Source organism: Patagioenas fasciata, chromosome 2 (assembly GCF_037038585.1).
Source record: "Patagioenas fasciata isolate bPatFas1 chromosome 2, bPatFas1.hap1, whole genome shotgun sequence".
NCBI classification, from domain to species: Eukaryota; Metazoa; Chordata; class Aves; order Columbiformes; family Columbidae; genus Patagioenas; species Patagioenas fasciata.
In genome coordinates, this window is record NC_092521.1 from 1,350,930 (window position 1) to 1,370,124 (window position 19,195).

At 66.2% G+C, this 19,195-nt stretch overlaps 1 protein-coding gene and 1 non-coding gene across 2 annotated transcripts in view; one reads left to right on the forward strand and one right to left on the reverse strand.

Moving 5' to 3' along the window:
* Window positions 1–2,117: 2,117 nt before the first annotated feature.
* The window catches only part of SLC39A4 (solute carrier family 39 member 4), a 29,376-nt gene continuing 12,298 nt past the window's right edge, over window positions 2,118–19,195 (reverse strand). Inside the window, exons 6-12 of the mRNA XM_065829803.2 lie at window positions 14,787–14,959; window positions 11,500–11,673; window positions 9,507–9,587; window positions 8,229–8,283; window positions 7,813–7,965; window positions 5,348–5,532; window positions 2,118–2,507 (exon numbers count right to left, since the gene is read on the reverse strand). Coding sequence (XP_065685875.1) covers window positions 2,379–2,507; window positions 5,348–5,532; window positions 7,813–7,965; window positions 8,229–8,283; window positions 9,507–9,587; window positions 11,500–11,673; window positions 14,787–14,959 — 950 coding nt within the window. The 3' untranslated portion in view covers window positions 2,118–2,378. The remainder of the gene's footprint in view (window positions 2,508–5,347; window positions 5,533–7,812; window positions 7,966–8,228; window positions 8,284–9,506; window positions 9,588–11,499; window positions 11,674–14,786; window positions 14,960–19,195) is intronic.
* Window positions 8,101–8,173, forward strand: TRNAR-CCG (transfer RNA arginine (anticodon CCG)). The gene has a single exon. It is a non-coding gene; the product is annotated as a tRNA-Arg (tRNA).

A 19,195-nucleotide genomic window follows, 5' to 3' on the forward strand; every position in this document is an offset into this window, starting at 1 on the left:
GAGAGGCCGGAAGCGCGCGCTAGAGCGGCCCCGCGCGGGCCGCTCTGGGCCTCCAACCAACGAGAACACAGTCCTCCAGTGCTCGCCGCCCGGGCGCCTGGGTCCCTTTTGGGGCGAGGGGGGTCCTGGGGTGTCCCCCCGGGTGGGGTCGACCCTATAGGGGCTGCCCTATGGCGGACATGCGCTCTATATGGGCCAGACACCCTATAGCGTCCCCACACCCCTGCGAAGGGCTGCACCCTATAGTTCTATGCAACTCCTATAGCTCTATAGGTCCTCATATCCCATGAGGTTTCTAAACCCTATAGGGCACCTATAGCTGTCTATGGTTCCTATACCTCTATAGGGCTCCTGCAGCCCAAGGGTTCCTATAGCTCTCTATGGTTCCTATAGCTCTATAGGGTTTCTGCACCCCATGGGCTCCTATAGCTCTCTATGGTTCCTATGGCTCTATAGGGTTCCCGCATCCCATCAGGTTTCTGCACCCCTGGGTGCTCCTATAGTTCTATACGGGTGTTCTATTTCATAGAGCTCCTATAGATCTTTAGGGCTCCTATAACCCTATACAACTCCTGTATTCTCTGGGGCTCCTATAGCCCTATGGGGCTCCTGTACCCCATGGGGCCCCTACAGCTCTGTAGGGCTCCTATAGCTCTATAGGGTCCCCACACCCCATGAGCCTTCTCCACCCCTGGGTGCTCCTATAGTCCTATAGGGCTCGTTTACCCTCTGGGGCTCCTATAGTTCTATAGGGCTGCTGCACCCTCTGAGGCTCCTATAGCTCTACAGGTCTTTATCCTATGGGGCTCCAATAGGGCTCCTGCAACCTACGTGGCTCCTATAACCCTATAGGGCTCCTTTACGCTATAGGGCTCCTATAGCCCTATACAGTCATCATATCTCATGAGGCTTCCGCACCCCATGGGCTCCTATAGCTTTACCAGGCTCCTTTATTCTATACAACTCTTGTAGCTCTATAGGGCTCATTTAACACTTGTGGCTCCTATAGCTCTATAGGGTCCCCACACCCCATGAGGCTTTTGCACCCCTGGGTGCTTCTATAGCCCTATAGGGTTCTTTTACCTTATGGAGCTCCTATAGCTCCCTAGTGCTTCTATGGCTCTCTAAGGCTCCTATGGCTCTATAGGGTGCTCACATCCCATGAGGCTCCTGCACTCCATGGGCTCCTATAGCTCTATCACATTCCTTTGTTCTATGGGGTCCTATAGCTCTATATGACCATGGGGTCCTCACATCCCATGGGCTCCTATAGCTTTATATGGTTCCTATAGCTCTATCAGGTTCTTTCATCCTATGGGGCTCCTATAGCTCTATAGGGTCCTCACACCCCACGGGCTCCTATAGCTATATATAGCTCCTATAGCTCTATCGGGGTCCTTTATCCTATGGAGCTTCTATAGCTCTATGGAGTCCTCACAGCCCACTGGCTCCTATAGATTAATATAGCTCCTATAGCTCCATCGGGGTCCTTTATCCTATGGGGCTCCTATAGCTCTGTAGGGTCCTCACACCCCATGGGCTCCTGTAGCTTTATACGGCTCCTATAGCTCTATCAGACTACTGTATTCTATGGAGCTCCTATAGCTCTATACAGCCCTCACACCCCATGGGCTCCTATAGCTATATATAGCTTCTATAGCTCTATCGGGGTCCTTTATCCTATGGAGCTCTTATAGCTCTATAGGGTCCTCACACCACACGGGCTCCAATAGCTCTATATGGCTCCTATAGCCCTATCAGGCTTCTTTATCCTATGGAGCTCTTATAGCTCGATAGGGTCTTCACACCCCACAGGCTCCTATAGCTTTATATGGCTCCTATAGCTCTATTGCATTCCTTTATTCTATGGGGCTCCGCTAGCTCCATATGGCTCCTATAGCTCTATCAAGCTTCTTTATCCTGTGGAGCTCTTATAGCTCTATGGGGTCCTCACACCCCACGGGCTCCTATAGCTCTATGTGGCTCCTATAGCTCTATTGCTCTTCTTTATCCTATGGGGCTCCTATAACTCTATAAGGTCCTCACACCCTATGGGCTCCTTTATTTTATGGGGCTCCTATAGCTCTATACGGCTCCTATAGATCCCGGACACCAGCACCAGTTCAACACATTTATTCCGGGCGCCCCTCGCAAAACCGAGGGGCGGGGCCTGCACTTGGGGCGTGGTGGGCGTGTCCGTGTGTGGTGGGCGTGTCCGTGCGTCGTGGGCGTATCCGGGCACGATGGGCGTGTCCGGTCATGGGCGTGTCCGCGGCGGGGGGCGTGTCCGAGTGTGATAGGCGTGTCCATGGCGGGGGGCGTGGCCGAGGCGGGGGGCGTGGCCTCAGGGGGCGTGTCCCGGGGGCGTGTCCCGGCGCTCAGAGCTGGATGTTGTCCTCGTACAGCGCCAGCAGCAGCAGCAGCGCCCACCCCCCCAGCAGCCCCGCGCTCTGCAGCGCCAGCACCGCCCAGGGGCGGGGCGAGCGGGACGACAGCATGGCCGGCACCTGGACGGACAGACAGACAGCGTGGGACAGACAGACAGACAGCATGGCCGGCACCTGGACGGACAGACAGACAGCGTGGGACAGACAGACAGACAGCATGGCCGGCACCTGGACGGACAGACAGACAGCGTGGGACAGACAGACAGACAGACAGCATGGCCGGCACCTGGACGGACAGACAGACAGCGTGGGACAGACAGACAGACAGCATGGCCGGCACCTGGACGGACAGACAGACAGCGTGGGACAGACAGACAGACAGACAGCATGGCCGGCACCTGGACGGACAGACAGACAGCGTGGGACAGACAGACAGACAGACAGCATGGCCGGCACCTGGACGGACAGACAGACAGCGTGGGACAGACAGACAGACAGCATGGCCGGCACCTGGACGGACAGACAGACAGCGTGGGACAGACAGACAGACAGACAGCATGGCCGGCACCTGGACGGACAGACAGACAGCGTGGGACAGACAGACAGACAGCATGGCCGGCACCTGGACGGACAGACAGACAGCGTGGGACAGACAGACAGACAGCATGGCCGGCACCTGGACGGACAGACAGACAGCGTGGGACAGACAGACAGACAGCATGGCCGGCACCTGGACGGACAGACAGACAGCGTGGGACAGACAGACAGACAGCATGGCCGGCACCTGGACGGACAGACAGACAGCATGGCCGGCACCTGGACAGACAGACAGACAGCGTGGGACAGACAGACAGCATGGCCGGCACCTGGACAGACAGACAGACAGCGTGGGACAGACAGACAGCATGGCCGGCACCTGGACAGACAGACAGACAGCGTGGGACAGACAGACAGACAGCATGGCCGGCACCTGGACAGACAGACAGACAGCATGGGACAGACAGACAGACAGACAGCATGGCCGGCACCTGGACAGACAGACAGACAGACAGCGTGGGACAGACAGCATGGCTGGCACCTGGACAGACAGACAGACAGCGTGGGACAGCATGGCCAGGACCTGGACAGACACACGGATATAGGGACAGCATGGCCGTCACCTGGACAGACAGACAGCATGGGACAGACAGCATGGCCGGCACCTGGACAGACACACGGACATAGGGACAGCATGGCCAGGACCTGGACAGACACACAGACACAGCGTGGCCGGGACGTCGACGGACAGACACACAGACACGGGGACAGCAATGGGACAGCATGGCCAGGACCTGGACAGACAGACAGACACAGCATGGCCGGGACTTGGGACAGACACACAGACATAGGGACAGCATGGCCGGGACTTGGGGACAGGGTGACACGGGGACCTGGGGGGGACACGGGACAGGGACCCCCCAGCATGATGGGTGACACACACGACATGGTGTGGGACAGGGGACAGGGGACACCACAGATGGGACACGGGACATCACAGATGGGACAGGGGACACCACAGATGGGACAGGGGACAGGGGACATCACAGACGGGACAGGGGACATCACAGATGGGACAGGGGACACCACAGATGGGACAGGGGACAGGGGACATCACAGACGGGACAGGGGACATCACAGATGGGACAGGGGACACCACAGATGGGACAGGGGACATCACAGACGGGACAGGGGACACCACAGATGGGACAGGGGACAGGGGACATCACAGACGGGACAGGGGACATCACAGACGGAACAAGGCAGACACGTGGCACAGCTGTTCCACCCCCCAGCCCGTGTCCCCGCAGTGTCCCTGGTGTCCCCACAGTGTCACTGGTACCTCAGCCCGTGTCCCCACAGTGTCCCTGGTGTCCCCACAGTGTCCCGGTGTCCCTGCAGTGTCCCAGTGTCACAGCCCCTGTCCCTGCAGTGTCCTGGTGTCCCCGCAGTGTCCTGGTGTCCCAGCTCGTGTCCCCACGGTGTCCCTGGTGTCCCCGCAGTGGCCCTGGTGTCCCCACAGTGTCCCTGGTGTCCCCGCAGTGTCCCGGTGTCCCTGGTGTCCCAGCCCGTGTCCCCGCAGTGTCCCTGTGTCCCCATTGTGTCCCTGCAGTGTCCCAGTGTCCCTGCAGTGTCCTGGTGTCCCTGGTGTCCCTGGTGTCCCCACAGGGTCGCAGTGTCCCTGGTGTCCCCGCAGTGTCCTGGTGTCCCCAGTGTCCCTGGTGTCCCTGGTCTCCCCGCAGTGTCTCGGTGTCCCTGGTGTCCCCAGTGTCCCCGCAGTGTCCCCAGTGTCCCCGCAATGCCCCGGTGTCCCTGGTGTCCTCGCAGTGTCCCCGGTGTCCCTGGTGTCCCTGGTGTCCCCGGTGTCCCCGCAGTGTCCCGGTGTCCCCACAGTGCCCCAGTGTCCCTGGTGTCCCCGCAGTGCCCCGGTGTCCCTGGTGTCCCTGGTGTCCCCACAGTGTCGCAGCGTCCCTGGTGTCCCCGCAGTGTCCTGGTGTCCCCGGTGTCCCCGGTGTCCCTGGTGTCCCTCGTCTCCCCGCAGTGTCTCGGTGTCCCTGGTGTCCCCGGTGTCCCCACAATGCCCCGGTGTCCCTGGTGTCCTCGCAGTGTCCCGGTGTCCCTGGTGTCCCTGGTGTCCCTGGCGTCCCTGGTGTCCCCGGTGTGCCCGCAGTGTCCCGGTGTCCCCGGTGTCCCCGCAGTGTCTCGGTGTCCCTGGTGTCCCTGCAGTGCCCCCGTGTCCCTTGTGTCCCTGGTGTCCCCACAGTGTTGCAGTGTCCCTGGTGTCCCCGCAGTGCCCCGGTGTCCCCGCAGTGTCCTGGTGTCCCTGGTGTCCCCGGTGTCCCCGCAGTGCCCCGGTGTCCCTGGTGTCCCCGCAGTGTCCCCGGTGTCCCCGCAGTGCCCCGGTGTCCCCGTGCGTCACTCACCATGTCCCCCAGCGCCAGGTGCAGCAGGAGCCCGGTGGCCACAGCCGCGATCCAGGGCCCGGCGGCGCCGCTGCCCAGGGCCAGCCCGGCAAACAGCCCCGGCAGCACCGGCACCGAGCCGCCCAGCGCCAGCGCCAGCGCCCGCCCGGCGCCCAGCCCCAGCTGCAGCAGCACCGACACCAGCCCTGGGGACATGGGACATGGGGCATGGGACATGGGACATGGGGCATGGGACACGGACCTGCACCCCAAACCCTGCACCCCAGCCCCAGCTGCAGCAGCACCGACACCAGCCCTGGGGACATGGGACATGGGACACGGACCTGCACCCCAAACCCTGCACCCCAAACCCTGCACCCCAAACCCTGCACCCCCAGCCCCAGCTGCAGCAGCACCGACACCAGCCCTGGGGACATGGGACATGGGGCATGGGACATGGGACATGGGGCATGGGACACGGACCTGCACCCCAAACCCTGCACCCCAGCCCCAGCTGCAGCAGCACCGACACCAGCCCTGGGGACATGGGACATGGGGCATGGGACATGGGACATGGGACATGGGGCATGGGGCATGGGACACGGACCTGCACCCCAAACCCTGCACCCCATAACCCTGCACCCCAAACCCTGCACCCCAAACCCTGCACCCCATTACCCTGCACCCCCAGCTGCAGCAGCACCGACACCAGCCCTGGGGACACCCGTGAGCACCCCAAAACACACCCCCTGCCCCCCATAACTCTGCACCCCATAACCCCTGCACCCCACAGCCCCCTGCACCCCCACATTCTCCCTTGCATTCCATAAACCCCCTGCACCACATATCTCCCCCTGCACCCCCATATTCTCCCCTGCACCCCCACAACCCCCCTGCACCCCATAACCCCCTGCACCCCCACATTGTCCCCTGCACCCCCACATTGTCCCCTGCACCCCATAACCCTTCTGCACCCCCATATTCTCCACTACACCCCACACTCCCCTGCACCCCATAGCCCCCCATAACCCCCTGCACCCCATACACCCCCTGCACCCCATAACCCCTCTGCACCCCCACATTCTTCCCGGCACCCCCACACTCCCCTGCACTCCATAGCCCCCCATAATCCCCCTGCACCCCCACATTCTCCCCTGCACCCCATAACCCCCTGCACCCCCACATTCTCCTCTGCACCCCATAACCCACTGCACCCCATAATCCCCTGCACTCCACACTCCCCTACACCCTATAGCCCCCCGTAACCCCCTGCACCCCATAACCCCCCACAACCCCCCTGCACCCTCATATCCCCCTGCACCCCATAACCCCCCTGCACCCCCATATTCTCCCTGCACCCCATAACCCACTGCACCCCATAACCCCCTGCATCCCCACATTCTCCCCTGCACCCCATAACCCCCTGCACCCCCATATTCTCCCTGCACCCCATAACCCACTGCACCCCATAACCCACTGCACCCCACACTCCCCTACACCCTATAGCCCCCCGTAACCCCCTGCACCCCATAACCCCCCACAACCCCCTGCACCCCATATCCCCCTGCACCCCATAACCCCCCTGCACCCCCACATTCTCCCCTGCACCCCATAACGCCCTGCACCCCATAACCCCTCTGCACCCCCACATTCTCCTCTGCACCCCATAACGCCCTGCACCCCATAACCCCCCTGCACCCCCACATTCTCCCCTGCACCCCATAACGCCCTGCACCCCATAACCCCTCTGCACCCCCACATTCTCCTCTGCACCCCATAACGCCCTGCACCCCATAACCCCTCTGCACCCCCACATTCTCCTCTGCACCACATTCAGCCCTGCACCCCATAACCCCCTGCACCCCCACATTCTCCTCTGCACCCCATAACCCACTGCACCCCATAATCCCCTGCACTCCACACTCCCCTACACCCTATAGCCCCCCGTAACCCCCTGCACCCCATAACCCCCCACAACCCCCCTGCACCCCATATCCCCCTGCACCCCATAACCCCCCTGCACCCCCACATTCCCCCTGCACCCCATAACCCCCTGCACCCCCGCATTCTCCCCAGCACCCCATAACCCCCTGCACCCCCATATTCTCCCTTGCACCCCATAACCCCCCTGCACCCCCGCATTCTCCTCTACACCCCATAATGCCCTGCACCCCATAACCCCCTGCACCCCCACATTCTCCCCTGCACCCCATAACCCCCCTGCACCCTCATATTCTCCCTGCACCCTATAACCCCCTGCACCCCACACTCCCCTGCACCCCATAGCCCCCCGTAACCCCCTGCACCCTATAACCCCCCACAACCCCCCTGCACCCCATATCCCCCTGCACCCCATAACCCCCCTGCACCCCCACATTCTCCTCTACACCCCATAACCCCCTGCACCCCCACATTTTCCCCTGCACCCCACAACCCAAAAACCCCCCCTGCACCCCATAGCCCCCCATGACCCCCCCGTGTCTCACCCAGCGCGGCGGGCACTTCGTGGCACAGCAGCCCGAGCGCGGTGGCCAAGCCGCTCCGCCAGGAGGCGCTGGTGGCGGCGCCCAGGGCCAGACCGTCCGCCAGCGCGTGCGCGCCGCGCCCCAGCGTCACCAGCGCGGGCAGCGCGCGGGGCCCTGCGGGGACACCCCCGGTCACCCCCGGTCACCCCCGGTCACCCCCGGTCACCCCCGGTCACCCCGGGGACCCCCAGACCCATACAACCCCCCCCTTCCCCAGCTGCTGCGCGGCCCCGCCGGCAGCCGCGCATTGGCCCAGTGGCCTAATGGATAAGGCATCAGCCTCCGGAGCTGGGGATTGTGGGTTCGAGTCCCACCTGGGTCGGGTCCCCTTTTAGTGGGGTTGGGGTGGGGGGCGTTGGGCGGGGGGGGGTTCGTACCGCTGCTCTGCAGCTCCTGCGTGCTCTGCGGGGGGGCGGCGTCTGCGGCCTTTACCTGGGGGAAAGGGGGAGAAAAGAACGGGGGAGGTGTGGGGCTGCTGGGGGTGCAGAGATTGGGGGGACCCCTGCACCCCCGTGTTCTCTCTGCACCCCATAACCCCTGCACCCCCACATTCTCCCCTGCACCCCATAACGCCCTGCACCCCCACATTCTCCTCTGCACCCCATAACCCACTGCACCCCATAACCCCCTGCACCCCACACTCCCCTACACCCTATAGCCCCCCGTAACCCCCTGCACCCCATAACCCCCTGCACCCCCACATTCTCCCCTGCACCCCATAACCCCTGCACCCCCATATTCTCCTCTGCACCGCATAACCCACTGCACCCCATAACCCCCTGCACCCCCACATTCTCCCCTGCACCCCATAACCCCTGCACCCCATAACCCCTCTGCACCCCATAACCCCCTGCACCCCTATATTCTCCTCTGCACCCCCTAACTCCCCCTGCACCCCATAACTCCTGCACCCCCATATTCTTCCCTGCACCCCATAACTCCCCCTGCACCCCATAACCCCTGCACCCCCATATTCTCCTCTGCACCCCATAACTCCCCCTGCACCCCATAACCCCCTGCACCCCCATATTCTCCCCTGCACCCCATAACCCCCTCCATCCCCATCCCTGCACCCCCATATTCTCCTCTGCACCCAATATCCCCCTGCACCCCATAACTCCTCTGCACCCCCACATTCTCTCCTGCACCCCATAACCCTTCTGCACCCAATATCCCCCTGCACCCCACAACCCCCCTGCACCCCCATATTCTCCCCTGCACCCCATATCCTCCTGCACCCCATAACTCCCTGCACCCCCACATTCTCCCCTACACCCCGTAACCCCCTGCACCCCACAACCCCCCTGCACCCCCACATTCTCCCCTGCACCCCCACACTCCCCTGCACCCCATAGCCCCCCATATTCTCCCCTGCACCCCGTAAACCCACAACCCCCCTCTACCCCATAACCCTCTGCACCCCATCACCCCCTGCACCTTATAACCCCCTGCACCCCATAACCCCCCTGCACCCCCATATTCTCCCGTGCACCCCCTAAACCCACATCCCCCCTGTACCCCATAGACCCCCCGCACCCCTGCAGGGTGTCCCCTGCCCCACATTGCAGCGGGACCCCCCCCAAAGCTGCTGTCCCCCCGTCACCCCATTGCCCCCCGTCTCCCACTGTGTCCCCCCCCAGCTGACCCCCCCGTACCTGCTCGGGGTCCCCCGGTTGCGGTTCTGGCGCCTCCTGGCGGTGCTGCAGCCCCACGGAGTGGGCACAGTGCGGGCCCCCCTGCGCCCCACAGCGCGTCAGGGCTGCCCCACAGCCCCCACAGCCCCCACAGCGCGTCAGGGCTGCCCCACAGCCCCCACAGCCCCCACAGCGCGTCAGGGCTGCCCCACAGCCCCCACAGCCCCCACAGCCCCCACAGCCCCCACAGCCCCAACCCTGCCCCACAGCCCCCACAGCCCCCACAGCCCCCACAGCCCCAACCCTGCCCCACAGCCCCCACAGCCCCCACAGCGCGTCAGGGCTGCCCCACAGCCCCCACAGCCCCCACAGCCCCCACAGCCCCAACCCCGCCCCACAGCCCCCACAGCCCCCACAGCACCAACCCTGCCCCACAGCCCCCACAGCCCCCATAGCCCCAACCCTGCCCCACAGCCCCCACAGCCCCCACAGCCCCAACCCTGCCCCACAGCCCCCACAGCCCCCACAGCCCCAACCCTGCCCCACAGCCCCCACAGCCCCCACAGCCCCAACCCTGCCCCACAGCCCCCACAGCCCCCACAGCCCCCACAGCACCAACCCTGCCCCACAGCCCCCACAGCCCCCATAGCCCCAGCCCTGCCCCACAGCCCCCCAATACCCCCGTAGCCCCAACCCTGCCCCACAGCCCCCCAATACCCCCATAGCCCCATGTCCTCCAATTCACCCCCAGTCACCCCAAGCTCCCCAACCCTCTCCAGCCCCCCCGGCTCCCCAAGCCCCCCCTCCCCCAAATCCCCCCAACCACCCCACACCCCCCAAACCCCCAGCCCCCCAACCCCCAACCCCCCAACTCACCCCGAGCCCCCCAGTTCCCCAGCCCCCCAAACCTCCCCATCCACCCCACAGCCTCCGACCCCCCCATTCCCTACGCCCCCAACTCCCCCCCAGCCCCCCACCCCCCCCATTCCCCGCGCCCCCCATTTCACCCCCAGCCCCCCCAAACCTCCTCATTCACCCCACAGCTCCCAAACCCCCCCTCATTCCGCATGCCCCCCAATTCACCCCCAGCCCCCCATCCCCACCCATTCCCCGTGCCCCCCATTTCACCCCCAGCCCCCCCAAACCTCCCCATCCACCCCACAGCCCCCGACCCCCCCATTCCCCGTGCCCCCCAACTCACCCCCAGCCCCCCAACTCCTCCCCAGCCCCCCACCCCCCCATTCCCCGTGCCCCCCATTTCACCCCCAGTCCCCATTTCACCCCCAGCCCCCCAACTCACCCCCAGCCCCCCAGTTCCCCCAGCCCCCCCAAACCTCCCCATTCACCCCACAGCTCCCAACCCCCCCAATTCCCCATGCCCCCCAATTCACCCCCAGCTCTCCAAACGCCCCCATTCCCCACACCCCACAACTCCCCCCCAGCCCCAGCCCCCCCAAACCTCCCCATTCACCCCACAGCTCCCAACCCCCCCCATTCCGCATGCCCCCCAATTCACCCCCAGCCCCCAATTCACCCCCAACCCCCCCCAATTCCCTATACCCCACAACTCCCCCCCAGCCCCCCAGTTCTCCCAGCCCTCCCAAACCTCCGCATTCACCCCACAGCTCCCAACCCCCCCCATTCCCCACGCCCCCCAACTCACCCCCAGCACCCCAGTTCCCCCAGCCCCCCAACCCCCCCCCATTCCCCGCGCCCCCCATTTCACCCCCAGCCCCCCCCAAACCTCCCTATTCACCCCACAGCTCCCAACCCCCCCCTCATTCCGCATGCCCCCCAATTCACCCCCAGCCCCCCATCCCCACCCATTCCCCGTGCCCCCCATTCCGCATGCCCCCCAATGCACCTCCAGCCCCCCCAAACCTCCCCATTCACCCCACAGCCCCCGACCCCCCCATTCCCCACGCCCCCCAACTCACCCCCAGCACCCAACTCCCCCCCAGCCCCCCACCCCCCCCATTCCCCGTGCCCCCCAGCTCCCCCACCGCCCGCTCACCGCGCCCCCCGTGGGCAGCAGGATCCCCACGATCTTCTCCAGCAGGAAGAAGGCGAAGAGCCCCCCCAGCACGGCCACGAGGCGCCAGGGGGGCTCCTCCGCCCCCTCCTCGTGCGTGGACGACCCCCCCGCGTCCGCGTGCTCCCCCGCGCTGTGCTCGTGCAGCTCCAGCACCTGCAGGGGGGCGGGGTCACGCACACGTGGCCCCCTCGCGCTGCCCCCACCCGTGTGTCCCCCTGTCCCCCCGTGTCCCCCCGCACCCTCCTGTACCCGCCTATGTGCCCCCTGTGTCCCACCCGTGTGTCCCCTCCGTGCCACCCGTGTCCCCCCGCACCCTCCTGTACCCGCCTATGTGCCCCCTGTGTCCCACCCGTGTGTCCCCTCCGTGCCACCCGTGTCCCCCCATCCCCTCCTGTACCCGCCTATGTGCCCCCTGTGTCCCACCCGTGTGTCCCCTCCATGCCACCCGTGTCCCCCCGCACCCTCCTGTACCCGCCTGTGTGCCCCCTGTGTCCCACCCGTGTGTCCCCTCCGTGCCACCCGTGTCCCCCCACACCCCCCTGTACCCGCCTATGTGCCCCCTGTGTCCCACCCGTGTGTCCCCTCCGTGCCACCCGTGTCCCCCCATCCCCTCCTGTACCCGCCTGTGTGCCCCGTGTCCCACCCGTGTGTCCCCCCCGTGCCACCCGTGTCCCCCCATCCCCTCCTGTACCCGCCTATGTGCCCCCTGTGTCCCACCCGTGTGTCCCCCCCGTGCCACCCGTGTCCCCCCATCCCCTCCTGTACCCGCCTATGTGCCCCCTGTGTCCCACCCGTGTGTCCCCTCCGTGCCACCCGTGTCCTCCCGCACCCCCCTGTACCCGCCTATGTGCCCCCTGTGTCCCACCCGTGTGTCCCCTTTGTGCCACCCGTGTCCCCCCGCACCCTCCTGTACCCGCCTATGTGCCCCCTGTGTCCCACCCGTGTGTCCCCTCCGTGCCACCCGTGTCCCCCCATCCCCTCCTGTACCCGCCTATGTGCCCCCTGTGTCCCACCCGTGTGTCCCCTCCATGCCACCCGTGTCCCCCCGCACCCTCCTGTACCCGCCTGTGTGCCCCCTGTGTCCCACCCGTGTGTCCCCTCCGTGCCACCCGTGTCCCCCCACACCCCCCTGTACCCGCCTATGTGCCCCCCGTGTCCCACCCGTGTGTCCCCTCCGTGCCACCCGTGTCCCCCCATCCCCTCCTGTACCCGCCTGTGTGCCCCGTGTCCCACCCGTGTGTCCCCTCCGTGCCACCCGTGTCCCCCCGCACCCTCCTGTACCCGCCTGTGTGCCCCCTGTGTCCCACCCGTGTGTCCCCCCCGTGCCACCCGTGTCCCCCCATCCCCTCCTGTACCCGCCTATGTGCCCCCTGTGTCCCACCCGTGTGTCCCCCCCGTGCCACCCGTGTCCCCCCATCCCCTCCTGTACCCGCCTATGTGCCCCCTGTGTCCCACCCGTGTGTCCCCTCCGTGCCACCCGTGTCCCCCCGCACCCCCCTGTACCCGCCTATGTGCCCCCTGTGTCCCACCCGTGTGTCCCCTCCGTGCCACCCGTGTCCCCCCGCACCCTCCTGTACCCGCCTATGTGCCCCCTGTGTCCCACCCGTGTGTCCCCTCCGTGCCACCCGTGTCCCCCCCGTACCCTCCTGTACCCACCTATGTGCCCCCTGTGTCCCACCCGTGTGTCCCCTCCGTGCCACCCGTGTCCCCCCACACCCTCCTGTACCCACCTGTGTGCCCCCTGTGTCCCACCCGTGTGTCCCCTCCGTGCCACCCGTGTCCCCCCGCACCCCCCTGTACCCGCCTATGTGCCCCCTGTGTCCCACCCGTGTGTCCCCTCCGTGCCACCCGTGTCCCCCCGCACCCTCCTGTACCCGCCTATGTGCCCCCTGTGTCCCACCCGTGTGTCCCCTCCGTGCCACCCGTGTCCCCCCCGTACCCTCCTGTACCCACCTATGTGCCCCCTGTGTCCCACCCGTGTGTCCCCTTTGTGCCACCCGTGTCCCCCCACACCCTCCTGTACCCGCCTATGTGCCCCCTGTGTCCCACCCGTGTGTCCCCTCCATGCCACCCGTGTCCCCCCATCCCCTCCTGCACCCACCTATGTGCCCCCTGTGTCCCACCCGTGTGTCCCCTCCGTGCCACCCGTGTCCCCCCCGTATCCTCCTGCACCCACCTATGTGCCCCCTGTGTCCCACCCGTGTGTCCCCTCCGTGCCACCCGTGTCCCCCCCATCCCCTCCTGCACCCACCTATGTGCCCCCTGTGTCCCACCCGTGTGTCCCCTCCGTGCCACCCGTGTCCCCCCCATCCCCTCCTGTACCCACCTGTGTGCCCCCTGTGTCCCACCCGTGTGTCCCCCTGTCCCCTCCGTACCACCCGTGTCCCCCCCACACCCTCCTGTACCCGCCTATGTGCCCCCTGTGTCCCACCCGTGGGTGTCCCCCTGTCCCTTCCATGCCACCCGTGTCCCCCCGTGTCACCACCCGTACCCACCCTGTTCCCCCGTGGGTGTCCCCCCGTGTCTCCCCGTTCCCCCGTGGGTGTCCCCATGCCCCCCCATTCCTCTGTGGGTGTCCCCCCATGTCCCCTCGCTCCCCCCTGTGGGTGTCCCCCCGTGTCTCCCCGTTCCCCGTGGGTGTCCCCCCGTGTCTCCCATTCCCCCGCTGGTGCCCCCCCATGTCCCCCATTCCCCCCAGTGGGTATCCCCCCATGTCCCCCTGTTCCCCCAGTGGGTGTCCCCCCATGTCCCCCTGTTCCCTCAGTGGATGTCCCCCCGTGTCTCCCCGTTCCCCGTGGGTGTCCCCATGATTCCCCATTCCTCTCTGGGTGTCCCCACATGTCCCCTCGCTCCCCACTGTGGGTGTCCCCCCGTGTCCCCCATTCCCCCGTGGGTGTCCCCCCGTGTCCCCCGTCCCCCGTGGGTGTCCCCCCGTGTCTCCCGTTCCCCCGCTGGTGCCCCCCCATGTCCCCCATTCCCCCCAGTGGGTGTCTCCCCCTGTCCCCCGTTCGTGTCCCCCTGTGTCCCCTGTTCCCCTGTGTGGGTGTCCACCCGTGTCCCCCATTCCCCCGTGGGTGTCCCCATGATCCCCCATTCCTCTCTGGGTGTCCCCTCATGTCCCCCCGTGTGCCCATGTCCCCTCGCTCCCCACTGTGGGTGTCCCCCCATGTCCCTCGTTCCCCCCAGAGGGTGTCCCCCCGTGTCCCCTGTCCCCCGTGGGTGTCCCCCCGTGTCCCCCGTCCCCCGTGGGTGTCCCCCCGTGTCACCTGTGGCAGCAGGTGCAGCAGCGCGTCCCCGCTCAGCGCCCCGGCCGCCAGCCCCAGCAGCAGCGGGGACAACCAGCGCTGGGCACGGTGACACAGGGGACAGCGCAGCAGGGCCAGCGCCAGCGCCGGGCACAGGCACAGGGCCAGACCCGCCGCCGTGCCCACCAGGTACCCTGGGGACAGACATGGGGACATGGGGACATGGGGACATGGGGACATGGGGACAGGGCCAGACCCGCCGCCGTGCCCACCAGGTACCCTGGGGACAAACATGGGGACATGGGGACATGGGGACAGGGACAGACCCGCCGCCGTGCCCACCAGGTACCCTGGGGACAGACATGGGGACATGGGGACATGGGGACATGAGGACATGGGGACAGGGACAGACCCGCCGCCGTGCCCACCAGGTACCCTGGGGACAGACATGGGGACATGGGGACATGAGGACATGGGGACAGGGCCAGACCCGCCGCCGTGCCCACCAGGTACCCTGGGGACAGACATGGGGACATGGGGACATGGGGACATGGGGACAGGGACAGACCCGCCGCCGTGCCCACCAGGTACCCTGGGGACAGACATGGGGACATGGGGACATGAGGACATGGGGACAGGGACAGACCCGCCGCCGTGCCCACCAGGTACCCTGGGGACAGACATGGGGACATGGGGACATGAGGACATGGGGACAGGGACAGACCCGCCGCCGTGCCCACCAGGTGCCCTGGGGACAGACATGGGGACATGGGGACATGGGGACATGGGGACAGGGACAGACCCGCCGCCGTGCCCACCAGGTACCCTGGGGACAGACATGGGGACATGGGGACATGGGGACATGGGGACATGGGGACAGGGACAGACCCGCTGCCGTGCCCACCAGGTACCCTGGGGACAGACATGGGGACATGGGGACATGAGGACATGGGGACAGGGACAGACCTGCCACCGTGCCTACCAGGTACCCTGAGGACAGAAATGGGGACATGGGGACACGAGGACATGGGGACAGGGACAGACCCGCCGCCGTGCCCACCAGGTACCCTGGGGACAGACATGGGGACATGGGGACATGGGGACATGGGGACAGGGACAGACCCGCCGCCGTGCCCACCAGGTACCCTGGGGACAGACATGGGGACATGGGGACATGGGGACATGGGGACAGGGACAGACCCGCCGCCGTGCCCACCAGGTACCCTGGGGACAGACATGGGGACGTGGGGACATGGGGACATGGGGACATGGGGACAGGGACAGACCCGCCGCCGTGCCCACCAGGTACCCTGGGGACAGACATGGGGACATGGGGACATGGGGACATGGGGACATGGGGACAGGGACAGACCCGCCGCCGTGCCCACCAGGTACCCTGGGGACAGACATGGGGACGTGGGGACATGGGGACATGGGGACAGGGACAGACCCGCCGCCGTGCCCACCAGGTACCCTGGGGACAGACATGGGGACGTGGGGACATGGGGACATGGGGACAGGGACAGACCCGCCGCCGTGCCCACCAGGTACCCTGGGGACAGACATGGGGACATGGGGACATGAGGACATGGGGACAGGGACAGACCCGCCGCCGTGCCCACCAGGTACCCTGGGGACAGACATGGGGACATGGGGACATGGGGACATGGGGACATGGGGACAGGGACAGACCCGCCGCCGTACCCACCAGGTACCCTGGGGACAGACATGGGGACATGGGGACATGGGGACATGGGGACAGGGACAGACCCGCCGCCGTGCCCACCAGGTACCCTGGGGACAGACATGGGGACATGGGGACATGGGGACAGGGACAGACCTGCCACCGTGCCCACCAGGTACCCTGGGGACAGACATGGGGACATGGGGACAGGGACAGACATGGGGACAGGGACAGACCCGCCACCGTGCCTACCAGGTACCCTGGGGACAGACATGGGGACATGGGGACAGGGACAGACATGGGGACAGGGACAGACCCGCCACCGTGCCTACCAGGTACCCTGAGGACAGAAATGGGGACATGGGGACACGAGGACATGGGGACAGGGACAGACCCGCCGCCGTGCCCACCAGGTACCCTGGGGACAGACATGGGGACATGGGGACATGGGGACAGGGACAGACCCGCCGCCGTGCCCACCAGGTACCCTGGGGACAGACATGGGGACATGGGGACATGGGGACAGGGACAGACCCGCCGCTGTGCCCACCAGGTACCCTGGGGACAGACATGGGGACATGGGGACATGAGGACATGGGGACAGGGACAGACCCGCCGCCGTGCCCACCAGGTACCCTGGGGACAGACATGGGGACATGGGGACATGAGGACATGGGGACAGGGACAGACCCGCCGCCATGCCCACCAGGTACCCTGGGGACAGACATGGGGACATGGGGACATGAGGACATGGGGACAGGGACAGACCCGCCGCCGTGCCCACCAGGTACCCTGGGGACAGACATGGGGACATGGGGACATGAGGACATGGGGACAGGGACAGACCCGCCGCCGTGCCCACCAGGTACCCTGGGGACAGACATGGGGACATGGGGACATGGGGACATGGGGACATGGGGACAGGGACAGACCCGCTGCCGTGCCCACCAGGTACCCTGGGGACAGACATGGGGACATGGGGACATGAGGACATGGGGACAGGGACAGACCTGCCACCGTGCCTACCAGGTACCCTGAGGACAGAAATGGGGACATGGGGACACGAGGACATGGGGACAGGGACAGACCCGCCGCCGTGCCCACCAGGTACCCTGGGGACAGACATGGGGACATGGGGACATGGGGACATGGGGACAGGGACAGACCCGCTGCCGTGCCCACCAGGTACCCTGGGGACAGACATGGGGACATGGGGACTTGGGGACAGGGACAGACCCGCCGCCGTGCCCACCAGGTACCCTGGGGACAGACATGGGGACATGGGGACATGGGGACAGGGACAGACCCGCCGCCGTGCCCACCAGGTGCCCTGGGGACCGGGACAGGCGTGGAGACGTGGGGACAGGGACAGACATGGGGACACGTGGACAGGGACAGGAGCGGGACGTGGCGACACAGGCACAGCCAGGCACTGTCCCCTGTCCCCAGCACTGCACGGTGTCATCCCAGGGGACAGCAGGACCGGTCCTTGTCCCCAGCACTGGACGTCACTGTCCTGTGGCACAGCAGGACCTGTCCCCATCCCGATGTCCCCATCCTCGTCCCTATGTCTCCGTCCCTATTCCTGTCCCTGTGTCCCCATCCCCATATCCTCATTCCCGTGTCCCCATCCCCGTGTCCCCGTCACAGTGTCTCTGTCCCATCCCTGTCCCCACCCCCGTTCCCATGTCCCTGTGTCCATGTCCCCATCCCCGTCCCTACCCCTGTCCTCGTGTCCCCACCCCCGTTCCCGTGTTCCCACCCCTGTCCCCGTGTCTCCATGTCCCCGTCCCCCCACCGCCGGTTCCCGTGTCCCCGTCCCCATCCCCATGTTCCCATCCCCGTGTCCCCACTCCTGTCCCCGCGTCCCCGTGTCCCCATCCCCATCCCCGTGCCCTCACCCCCGTTCCCGTGTCCCCGTCCCCGTGTCCCCGTCCCCATCCCCATGTTCCCCTCCCCGTGTTCCCATCCCCGTGTCCCCACGCCTATTCCTGTGTCCCCGTCCCCATCTCTGTGTCCCCATCCGCGTGTCCCCATGTCCGCATCTCCACCCCTGTGTCCCTGTCCCCATGTCTCGTGTCCCCATCCCTCTCCCCGTGTCCCGTGTCCCTATCCATGTCCCCGTGTCCCCGTCCTCATTCCCGTGTCCCCATGTCCCCATCCCTCTCCCCATGTCCCCATCCCCATCCCCATCCCCGTGTCCCCGTCCCTGTGTCCCCACCCTTGTTCCTGTGTCCCGGTCCCCATCCCCGTGTCCCCATGCCCGTGTCCCCACCTCCATTCCTGTGTCCCCATCCCCACCCCCGTGTCCCCGTCCTCATCCCCGTGTCCCCATGTCCTCATCTCCATCCCTGTGTCCCTATCCCCGTGTCCCTTGTCCCCATCCCCGTGTCCCCGTCCTCATCTCCGTGTCCCCATATCCCCATCCCCATCCCCATCCTCGTGTCCCCGTCCCCGTGTCCCCGTCCCTGTGTCCCCACCCCTGTTCCTGTGTCCCCATCCCCGTGTCCCCGTCCCCATGCCCGTGTCCCCGTCCTCATCCCCGTGTCCCCATGTCCCCATCTCCATCCCTGTCCCCGTGTCCCGTGTCCCGTGACCCCATCCCCGTGTCCCCATCCTCATCCCCGTGTCCCCATGTCCCCATCTCCCTCCCTGTGTCTCTATCCCCGTGTCCCCATCCCCGTCCCCATGTCCTGTGTCCCCATCCCTCTCCCCGTGTCCGGTGTCCCCATCCCTGTCCCTGTGT